This window comes from Aspergillus fijiensis (assembly GCF_003184825.1).
Source record: "Aspergillus fijiensis CBS 313.89 unplaced genomic scaffold BO72scaffold_72, whole genome shotgun sequence".
Taxonomy (NCBI): domain Eukaryota; kingdom Fungi; phylum Ascomycota; class Eurotiomycetes; order Eurotiales; family Aspergillaceae; genus Aspergillus; species Aspergillus fijiensis.
Window position 1 is genome coordinate 84,675 of NW_024469048.1, and position 10,815 is coordinate 95,489.

General features: G+C 39.9%; 4 protein-coding genes across 4 annotated transcripts; 1 reads left to right on the forward strand and 3 right to left on the reverse strand.

Moving 5' to 3' along the window:
* Window positions 1-1,137: 1,137 nt before the first annotated feature.
* Window positions 1,138-3,360, reverse strand: BO72DRAFT_414421 (putative COP9 subunit 3). The gene is made up of 5 exons (XM_040942540.1): window positions 2,786-3,360; window positions 2,458-2,694; window positions 1,952-2,404; window positions 1,737-1,889; window positions 1,138-1,679 (listed from the first exon to the last, which is right to left on the reverse strand). Exons 1-5 carry the CDS (start codon window positions 2,936-2,938, stop codon window positions 1,188-1,190), a joined length of 1,488 nt encoding a protein of 495 aa, XP_040796629.1. The 5' UTR covers window positions 2,939-3,360; the 3' UTR covers window positions 1,138-1,187.
* Window positions 3,361-3,445: 85 nt separating this feature from the next.
* BO72DRAFT_439319 (glutamate-5-semialdehyde dehydrogenase) lies at window positions 3,446-5,135 on the forward strand. Its single transcript, XM_040943409.1, has 3 exons — window positions 3,446-3,884; window positions 3,954-4,115; window positions 4,170-5,135. The coding sequence occupies exons 1-3, from the start codon at window positions 3,581-3,583 to the stop codon at window positions 5,075-5,077; spliced, it is 1,374 nt and encodes a 457-aa protein (XP_040796630.1). The 5' UTR covers window positions 3,446-3,580; the 3' UTR covers window positions 5,078-5,135.
* On the reverse strand, window positions 5,103-6,107 carry BO72DRAFT_489646 (60S ribosomal eL18 domain-containing protein; the record flags this gene model as incomplete). The annotated part of the gene is made up of 3 exons (XM_040948101.1): window positions 5,103-5,804; window positions 5,877-5,981; window positions 6,104-6,107. 3 exons carry the CDS (start codon window positions 6,105-6,107, stop codon window positions 5,275-5,277), a joined length of 639 nt encoding a protein of 212 aa, XP_040796631.1. The 3' UTR covers window positions 5,103-5,274.
* Window positions 6,108-6,421: 314 nt separating this feature from the next.
* Window positions 6,422-8,515, reverse strand: BO72DRAFT_452524 (putative mitochondrial carrier protein). Its single transcript, XM_040945743.1, has 5 exons — window positions 7,954-8,515; window positions 7,586-7,888; window positions 7,190-7,468; window positions 6,995-7,131; window positions 6,422-6,926 (listed from the first exon to the last, which is right to left on the reverse strand). Exons 1-5 carry the CDS (start codon window positions 8,050-8,052, stop codon window positions 6,704-6,706), a joined length of 1,041 nt encoding a protein of 346 aa, XP_040796632.1. The 5' UTR covers window positions 8,053-8,515; the 3' UTR covers window positions 6,422-6,703.
* Between the last annotated feature and the right edge of the window lie 2,300 nt (window positions 8,516-10,815).

A 10,815-nucleotide genomic window follows, 5' to 3' on the forward strand; every position in this document is an offset into this window, starting at 1 on the left:
AAAACAATAACCAGCCTTTTTGAAAAATCTCAGAATAATATATTTTAATATACTTTACAATCTAAAGCAAAGAAATATATAGAATATGAATATTAGAAAAAATATAAATTCTTAAATATACTATAGAATAAAATAGTTAAGTATATATTATATAAATATACTACTAACTATAAATAAATTATTTTTAATAGAAAGTAAATAGATAAAGAAGTTGTTTATTTCATAAAAATCTAAAAGACTGAAAAGCTAAGTACAGCTTGCTGTAAATAATAATACAGAAGGACAATACACCGAGCCGCGGAGGCAGCGGCCACAAGAACCTTGGTTATATTAATATCTCGGCTTTTTTTTCTACTTTCTCAATATAATCAAGAACTTAATTATTCATGAGATTCGTCTTTAATACAAATGATTAAAATAGAATATTAAAAATATTAATAATATACTATAAAATGAATAATAAAAATAAGAATAAGAACGATATATAAAAACAATATATAAAAATAATATAAAAAATTGATAAAAAATTGATAAAAAATTGATACAAATTAAGATTTGAAAATAAAAATTTATTAATATATATTAAATCTTTTTATTTATATATATATATTTTTTATATTAAATTCTAATCAGATTATGAATATAAAATATATATCATTTGCTATTTTAGAATTCATAATTCATATAATATATAATACTATAGAACAGCTTTTTTATTATAAAAATACTAAGTTTTATTATTTTTTAAAAAAAAATTTTAACAGGAATACTTTATTAAAATAAATAATAAAACTATTTATAGCTTTACTATTATCTTAAATACTCTAAGTCAATAGAAAAATATAATTATTTTATAATATTTACAATTATAATAATTTATATTTATTACTAGAATAGTTTATTTTTAGATTAATACTAATTTACTGGACTTTTAATTCCAATATTTATATTATTATACTATTTATTTCTTTTTTATATAATATACTCTTTTAGAATCTTATAGAAGAACATTTTTAAAAATTAGTTTTAAAAACAATAAAAGATTATTTTTAACTATTTTTGTCTTATCTAATCAACGTGTCTACTGCGTTGAGTAGTTCCGAACAATATCAAACCAATATTAGAATGCCCTCGTCCTTGACAACATATATAGATACTTGAAATTACTACTTAAGGATGACGAACATCTAGCTAAGATCTCCCATTATGTCTTCATCAACCCCAAAAGCAGCATGATCGATACTGCTCTTGCCGCCTCCCTTTCCTGTAACACCAGACCACCCCTGGCATCTCACAAGGACATCGATGTTCTCACGGCCTATCTTTAACTCATTGTTACATTCCCTACAGTTGTGGCTCAAGAGCTCGAGTGCATGGCTTTTCCTCATTAGCCCAACCCTCATCCTGCTTCGACTGCAATAAGGCTGTATGGACTTAGGGAAACGCAACATGCTGAGAGATAGATCGCAAGGCCTTTGCAACAGTCGTGCCCCTAGCACTCCAGACATCACAAGAAACGCAATCAAATTCTCGATCTTCGCTGATGAGACCAAGCCTGCAGACGCCGCTTTTGCTGCGATATCTCTTGTTGTCAGAGCGGAGAAAACTCTGCAAAGTTTGAGTACAAGAAACATGTCATAGGCCTGCAAAAGCTGGCGAACAAGGCCAGAATTGAGATCCTGGTAACGTATCAGCGAAGTTCGCTAGTTTTAGGTGTTGCCCATGCATCAACTCACAGCACACCAAACTAATTTCCCTAAATCCGCCTCCGTGCGCAATCTCTGCTCATCCGACTTTTCAAAAGCATCGGCGAGGGAAAGATAGGGTCTTGCTACGGCTTGGTATATCTTCATAACATGCGAGGATATTATCTTTGGAGCAGTAACGAGCTAACTCAAGCAATTAGTGAAATGCGAATGAGGTTTTCACCCTGACCACGCTGCTAACTCACCTTGCCGTGTCTCAGTAAGCCCACAAGCACCCACTTTTTGAATGCTTCAATCATGACTTTGCTCACTGAATTGACAACAGGGAAAGAGATCACAACACTCAACCAGTGCAAGGCCTTATCCCACTCTTTAAGTGCCATGTATATCATGGCACCATAGAGATAATACTGCACAATATCCTTGTGTGTCAGTCTGGAAGAGATGTCGGGTGCTTCTGCAATAAAATCGTTGGCATCGTTGTTTGAGGCTAGCATATATCCGTTGTCACCCCGGGCAGGCTGCTCCAAGCTTGTATGACTACTGGATATGTGTTTATCAAGTACAGGCAATGCATAGCTGTAAGACTGCGATAGCAGGCACAGTCGGAGGAACCTTGGGTGCAACGAGGTGAATTCACACACGTTTTGATCAATTCGCATTATTGCGCCACTCAGCACGCGGACTGCTAATACTGGCTGTTGCATGTTAGATGCCTAAGACAGGTTGGATATTTAGAAGAGAAACTCACCTTCGAGTCATCTTCTGCGGCATCTAGAATAATATTCACAAGTTGACGCCATTCATGGCCCACAAAATGAACTTGAGGTCCTTTGAACTCTCTCAAAAACTGTACGGCTGGAGACCATAGTCGGCCACTGGGCTTTATGTCGTCTGGCAAAGCACTTCTTGTTCTGCTGCGTGCCAAGTCAATCTGATGGAGCAACACGAATAAGTAGGGTAAAGTGTGCTCGTGGGGATTCAGGTCCTTTGAAGAATTAGACTCCAGATCAGTACAGACTTTGATAGAGGCCGCATATGCCCGTCATCTTTCTGAGGAAGCGTATATCTTTGCTTACAGTCAAGACAGCCTCGCTGAGAAGGCTGTGACTTGATCGCCTGAGAATAGCGACCAATTCCTGGACCCGGTTTACATAGTCGGTTTCAGATAAGCGATTTTGAGAATGCAGATGGGATGATAAAGAGATAATTTGCTCAACAGACTCTGCCATGATTAGGCTGTAGGATCGGGTTTGTTTTGATGCCTCGAGGAAGACTGAGTAACCTCTGCGCCCAAATGAGGGCTGGCTTTCAAGGTTTCAATGATTGACGCAATCTCATATGTATGGTGCAATAGAGGTAATGCCCAGAGAAATGGTTGAGGCGTCAAAACAGCATGAGCATGGGCTGGTTGAAGAAGGTAAATGATGTTCTCCACTAGCTAGAAGATGCTGCCGAGGTTGAATATGGGATTTGGCCGACGTGACCCACGGACGTTATGCTAAGGATGCCCGCCTTTAGGATAAATGGGTCTGCAGTAAGATTGTATGCAGCTGGGTCAATTCAGAGTGTGAGATGTAATCTCGACATACGGAGTATGTTTCAACATTGTGTAATAAGTTCCAGTTGTGATCCAGGCGATCCGGCAGGGAGCATAACGCACCGCCTGGGACCCCACCAGACTACGGGCTTTTTGGTTAGCAGCATTATTTACAGGTTACGTACCTTGTATCTTTAGCGTCCTAACCGTGACTCACTGACCGAAGTCTGGCAGAGGCTCGAACTGCACCCCGGATTTCGCGATCCAGACGGCTCACTTCAGGCTCTGAACCTGTATTAGTAAAAATTGAGCATCTTCACTTGTATTGTGGTCTATGATGTCCCTCACAAATTCCTCACCAGGCGAGATCGCAAAATCTGCGTCTATAGCGTCTCGTCTTTTAGCAACCCTATCTGGGGCCGAGAGGGATGACGCTCTGACAGCGCTCCACGAAGCCATTGCGAAAAGCCGGAATGATATTCTAGCAGCCAATTCGAGAGATGTCGCGGCTGCTGAGCGCGCAGTTGAAGCCGGCGTTCTCAATCAAAGTGTTCTCAAAAGGCTCGATCTGTCACGACCCGGGAAATTCGAAGATATGCTTCAGGGTATCTTGAGTGTCAGAGACTTGCAGGATCCAGGTATCAATTCCACCAAATTACTACGTGACCTCTCCCTTGCGATGTGATCAAAGAGCTGACGTAGCGAAGTCGGGAATGTGACCATGAGGACACTACTGGATGATGGCCTGACGCTCGAAAAAGTCAGCTGCCCCATTGGGGTGCTGTTAATCATCTTTGAGGCTCGCCCTGAGGTGATAGCCAACATCGCTGCCCTTTCTATAAAATCTGGCAATGCTGCTATTCTCAAAGGTATGTCTATTCTTCTTTTGTTGCAGAGATCGCCTGGGACTAATAGCGATCAAGGTGGCAAGGAATCTACTGAGTCTTTCATGGCAATATCCAAGGTGATTTCAGAGGCTATCGCACACACTCAGGTGCCAAAGGCTTCGATCCAGTTGGTTGAGACGCGAGAGGTTGTCTCTTCCCTTCTTGCTCAGAACACCTACATTGACCTGGTTATACCCAGGGGCTCCAAGGACCTTGTTCGTTTCGTACAGGACAACACCAAAATCCCTGTTCTGGGCCATGCAGACGGTCTTTGCTCCGCATACATACATCGCGACGCCGATCCCGATGTTGCCTTGAAGGTTATTGTAGACTCCAAGACCGACTACCCGGCAGCGTGCAACTCCCTAGAGACCTTACTCGTGCATGAAGATGTACTCCATACTATCTTTCCTGCTGTTGCTGAGGCGCTCTTAGCTAAAGGGGTATCACTCCGTTGTGATCCGTCTTCGAAAGAAGCGCTGTCGAGCAAGATTGTCGGTCAACAACATTCTTTGGTTTCGGACGCTGTCGAGTCTGATTACGAGACCGAGTTCTTGGACCTCATTCTGGCGGTGAAAACTATACCCGGCGACGATTCACCTGGGAAAAGCCTTGACGCAGCAATTGCCCATATCAACAGGCACTCGTCAAAACACACCGACATGATTGTCACGAGATCAAGAAGCACTGCCGAACGGTTTATGAATGGTGTTGATAGCGCCGGAGCTTTCTGGAATGCCTCGACGAGATTTGCAGATGGGATGCGTTATGGTTTCGGTACGGAGGTTGGAATCAGCACAAACAAGGTCCACTCGAGAGGCCCTGTTGGCTTAGATGGATTGACCATTTACAAGTATAAAGTCCGGGGGCAGGGCCACAGAGCTGCGGATTATTCCGGAACGGGTAGTGGAAAAAGCTGGAAGCATGAGGCGTTACCTTTGTGAGATGCTGTTACAAATTCCATCATTTAAAATTGAACGTTTCAATCCATTTTCATTTTCGTGGCGCCCAAGCTTCTCTATCTGATTATTCATGATTAACAGCTAGCCTGGCGCAGGAGACGAAGTAATCGGGCGCTAGCCATGGTTCAAGACCACATGTTTGAGGTTGTGCTACATTCTCCTGCATAACTGGGCAGCATCTACTTGACAAGGAAAGTATGAGCCTGACCACTATTTTTAAACCTTGAAACCACGAGACCTTCTCCGACCACGAGCACGCTCAAATTTGCGGCCCTTGCTGCGCACATACGGTTTCTGTAACGTATTAGCCCGGTCCAATCCACTGAATCGATATAACATGCCTTGTGGCTGTGGGGGCCGAAGCCAAAGTGTTTGACAGCCTCTCTGGCATTCTTAGGTCCGCGAAGCAGAAGAGTGTTGGCTCCAGTGGGGGCGCGCAGAGCAAGCTGATCGAGAGTAAGAGTCTCACCACCGGCCTTCTCAATCCTGGCGCGAGCAGTGGCAGTGAAGCGGAGAGCGGCAATCGAGAGCTTGGGGACGGTGAGAAGGCGGTTGTCGTCGGTCACGGTTCCGATCACAACAATTGTCTTGCCCTTGTGGGAGTCGGTAACGTTGGAGACAATGCGCGAGATGGAAACCGGGGGGCGGTTGATCCGGGACATGAAAAGGCGACGGAGCACGACCTTGTTGAAGTTTGATTCCGTGCGACCTGACATGGAGCAAATTTATCAGTCTTCATTTGCTGGGTATTCTGATGGTCAGGAAGTGGTTGGTGTCATACGGGCGAGGAATCGATAGAGCTTCACCAAGACCTGCAAGTAAACGTTCTCGCTCTTGGGCGCCTTGCGGTGGGTGCCGCGCACATGGTGGCGATCCAAGTCGATACCTATACAAAATCAGTACTTGTTCGGTTCACATTTCAGCGATAGCAACGCCTATCGCAAGTTTCATGAAAATGAAATTTCAGCGGCCGACACCATGCACCGTCCGCAGCATTCAGAGACGTACCCATGGCTGCTGATTCTGATGGGACACCTGTAGGTTAGCTGGCTATCGCACCCGTAGGTAAAGTGAAGCTGCTCAGGATTTTAGTCTACGATTTTCAGATGGACGGTGTGTGCGGGTTGTGCCCTAGTCTAATCCGTAACAGGTCATACCCGATGCCTGGGTGCCTGGCGCCCCGGGCAGCCTCAGTGAATAACTTTATTCGGGCCCGTAAGTACGTGTACTTAAGTGTAATGCACAGCTCCGCCTCCACCTTGGCTCATGCCTTGTAATTAAAATTGTGTTCTTGTAGTACTAGCTTGCTCTTAGACCCATAGTTTAGCTAATTACATCTGCGTAGGAGTATTCTTGACGTTGATATTATCTACGGATAGAAACCTTCGTATTCTTGACTTTCTCTTCTGCACCTCAGGAGATTATCAGAGAGAGTACAATGTTGTATGTTAGAAAAATCACTCCCATCAATCAATAAGATCCTGCTCGTTCCAATAGGAGAATTTACAGGTCCTTATTCCTTCACTGTGTTTATGTGGCATTGGTGATCTCTTTTCTTATGGGCTGAAGAAATTTGTCCACGCGCTGAGATGCACGGCGGTTGTATTCTCATATCTCGCCCATGCTAACAAGGAAGTCCCTTGTCAGCTCAAAGCTGAGCCAGCTGCTGGCCATACTTGGGGCCACTTTCAGGAGATTGGGAACGATTCCTTTGAACAGGCCTCGTATTCCTTCCTCGGCCATAATGACTTTCACAGCATCTACGACCGATGTGTATCGATATCCCATGCCCGACATTGTGTTAATCTGAAATCGTCGACGTAAAACATCACTATTACAACAGTGGTGAGTATGAGGCCGCCCGTGCGTGAAGATGACAGTAGTGTGTGGGTCTCTTACAATGGATAGGTGCAAGTCTGAGCCACTGCCCCGGAAACTGCCCCGGCTAATAATTTACGAACGGAACTGGGCGTTGTTTCGCCTTCGGGGGTGAGATAAGTGCGAACCGATTCATATGTCATGAAATTTAGACCAACCTATAGCTGTCAGTCCACAAGCCAAGTTTATCAATTGTGATGTTAATGCGGTCCTTACATATGGGGCAACACCAGCCACTGTGGGGATTATACCCCGATACAATGCTACTATGCCACCTTCGTTCTTGTATATTAGGATCATGGTTGTAAGCATACCCGGCAATGGCTCCCCGGCTCCCCGCTGGCCAAGTGCTGCAAACGAGGCTGACTGGATAGAAAGCCGAGTTCTGACTATGTCTAGAGGATAGGTCACCGTCACAGATGTAACCCCTGCAGCAGCTCCGCATATGAGCCGCCGGATAGGGGACAAGTCTGTATTGGGAGAAGGCTCTGCGAACTATAGGTGATCGAGTCAAGTAAAGTCAGCATTGTACTAGGCTTCACATGAGAATGCTCAAGGGGAATGTGGCGACTGAGTCCGGGGCTTTGGACAACCAGCGCTGAACTCACTGACTTTCTTGTAGAGATTATAGCTTCCGAATTGGACCGCGGAGTACGGCACAATGCGGATGCAGTTAGTCCCGTTTCCCCGCAGATAGCCCTTCCAGCCTTCTTCCTTGCCTATTTTCACCAGCGCTTTCCATATTGAAAGTTTATATTCATTTCGCCCAACACTTTGAATTTGTAGAAGGATCTTGAGACGTTCAAGTGGCGAGACAATGGTCCTAGATACGGCCCCGGCCACGCCGCCGGCGACGAAAGCTGCGGCAACAGGTTCCGAAATCCTCCACTTGATCCTATTACTTAGAGTAGGCGCCTGTACAGGAAAGTTGTCCTGAGGTGTAAGTGCGCTGACTGTCTGTTACATGCCGGCGGTCATACCTGGAAAGTGCTGGACTTTTGCATCTTGGGCACTTCGGACAACGCAATTTGATCTTCGCCCTCGGCAGATGAGACTGCGTCTCTGTGATTCAAGCTCATCGTCTTATCAATATGCGGCCTCCAGGCTGAATTATATGCATTCGTGGGAAGGCTGCAGTAGAAGATAGCACACAGGAATAGAGGGAGGTGTATCCGCCTTGCTTTGTGGAGCGTTTGCGATAATGCTAAAATATAAAGTGGACGTGTGATGGAGGTGCCTTGACGAGCTCATTCGGTCATTCCACATGGAAACGAAGGCAAAACAATGTAGAGAGCCTGAATGTCAGTGGTAGGAGCGCAGTAGCTCTGGGATGAGATGACAACTGTGCCCGGCACTACACCACATTAGGGTCAAGAGGCCCGCGGCGCCAACTACACATGCTACAAGCAGTTGGTGCTAAAATAAGCCTAGTCAGTGGAGGGCTAAATCAACGGGCAGGATGGTAAATGAGGTCAGGTGCCAAGAGTATTGATGAGAAGTGTCAACGGAAGTGTAATGCTTTATGGTAAATCACACTTATTGCTCCACCAACCGACCCGAATGCATACGGAGGAGTCAATGCAATGCAAATACTTATCACTTGGCAACCCCCACCCGGCTAAAGCCAGGTCGGCTCCGTAACGGCTATTGACAGCGGCTGTAGCTCGAATATTACTGCAACTAAACCGTATATAGTAGGTGGTAAGACTTCTAAGACCTTTAGACACTATATGATTATGCTCTAATACAGAATAAGATATTCTAATAACATAATCAGTAAACAAGTCGGCTATCTAAGCAAGTTAGTCCCTCTATTGACGATTACTATACTATCAAACCTGTTTTTGTGCAGATGTTAATTTCTCTATTAGAAATATCTTCATTGCAGAACTTAGTAAAACAAAAAAAGACTTCTTTTTTATGTAAAACCACTTATAGAATTTGAATTTAGTTTATTTGTAATGTTATGGTATTGTTATACGCAAGGATTCTACATTTTAATATAAGTATAATTAAGATGGTTAGAGGAGAAAGTTATGGTAGAATACAATAAATATAGTTTGGATAAAGATTGATGTGGCGATCAGATTTGTGTAGAAAGTATACTTTCTTATTATTAACTATGAAGAAAGGATCTACCTATAGTATCATGTTATTATCTGACTTGCACCTAGCAGCATCCCCTTTTTTAAGTTATATTATAATAAAGACTTAGAAAACAATAAAATCTACCCGATGTGTTAAACACTGTATGAAAATATAAAATATAAATAAGATAATAACCGATGTAATAAACACTATATCTAAATAAGATATTAACTACAGAAAGGATTTAAGAACTTCGAGTAAAAATAAAAAGTTAAATATAGAATATATTTGACATAACAGAATAGTACAAAAAAACTAGTTGCTGTTCTAAAAGTTCTGAATTATTTTCTTAATATTAATATTCTGTAAGAATAGCTGTATACTATAAATATAGTTAAGTACTGACTTTATTAAATTACTTGGAGTTATCTAGTTAAGTAGATTTTTAATGATTTCTTTGTTTTAAATAAGTTTAGTCTATTTCTTGTCTATATTTTTTAACTTATTTTGAATTAATGTTAAATATGTTTAGTAGACTTCTAGTTTCTTGTTATACTGTTTTTATACCACCTGCGCTGAGTATAGTATCTGAAAAATAGATTTAATCTTATTTTATTTTGGAGACTTTAAACAAAGTCTGTTATAGATATTATATTTATCAGGCCTGGTATTCTAATTTATATCTTATTTTTATTTTAAATATAGTAGTATACTTTTGCTTGTTTATATTTTATATTTATATTATATTTTCTAATATTATAAGCGCTGTATTAGTTCTGGAGGCTTAAAAAATATTATAATAAAAATATATATATTTTTAGTAGGTTTTAACAGCTGTAGTTGCTAAATAAATATATATTAATGAAAAATATCCGTCTGTGGTATAGAAAAGTATTTTAGATTTTTTTATATATCTAAATAGTTCTTGGATTTTTAGAATTAAAGTAGTTTTATAGACCGGTATTAATATAGAATATTATTACAGATAGATTTTTACTTATAGTTTAGGATATTAACTTTTTATTATAAATAAAAATTCTGTTTAAAATAGTTTTAATATTTTTTATATCTCTATAATTTTTATAATTATCAGTGATTCTTCCGCGATAATAAGATATTTAGAATATTAAGAAGAGTATGAAGAGAGATGGATTCCAGCTATCTAAGTATCTATATAAACTGCCGGCCAAAATAGTAAGCTGCTTAGCTAATAAAAAGTCACATATTTTATATATCTTCTTAGCTTATTATAAGATCTAAATATTTTAAAACTATTTAAATTATATAAAATTACTATAATAGAAAAGACAGACTATTTTTTTAATATTAAAATACTAAGATAATTATATAAAATAGGATTAATAAATATTATCAGTAGAATAATTATAGAAAATATAACTAGTTCTTTATATAATAATATTACTAAATATATAAAATAATATAAATAATATTTAAATTACTTATTTAAATAATTATTTAAATAATATAAAGTCTGCTGTAAAAAATAATTTAATAAAATTATTTATAAGATTTTTTTTATATTAATATACTGGAAATCTATTTTACTATTGTAATATATATATTTTATATAAAATAATCTAATATTAATTTATTATATCAACTTTAGAACTATAAATATATAAATAAGATTAATAATATTATTAAAATCTATATATATAATTATTTTTTTATTAATAAATAGATTTAGTTTTATAGTAAACTTATATAAAAAAATAATTTTATAGAATATTTTA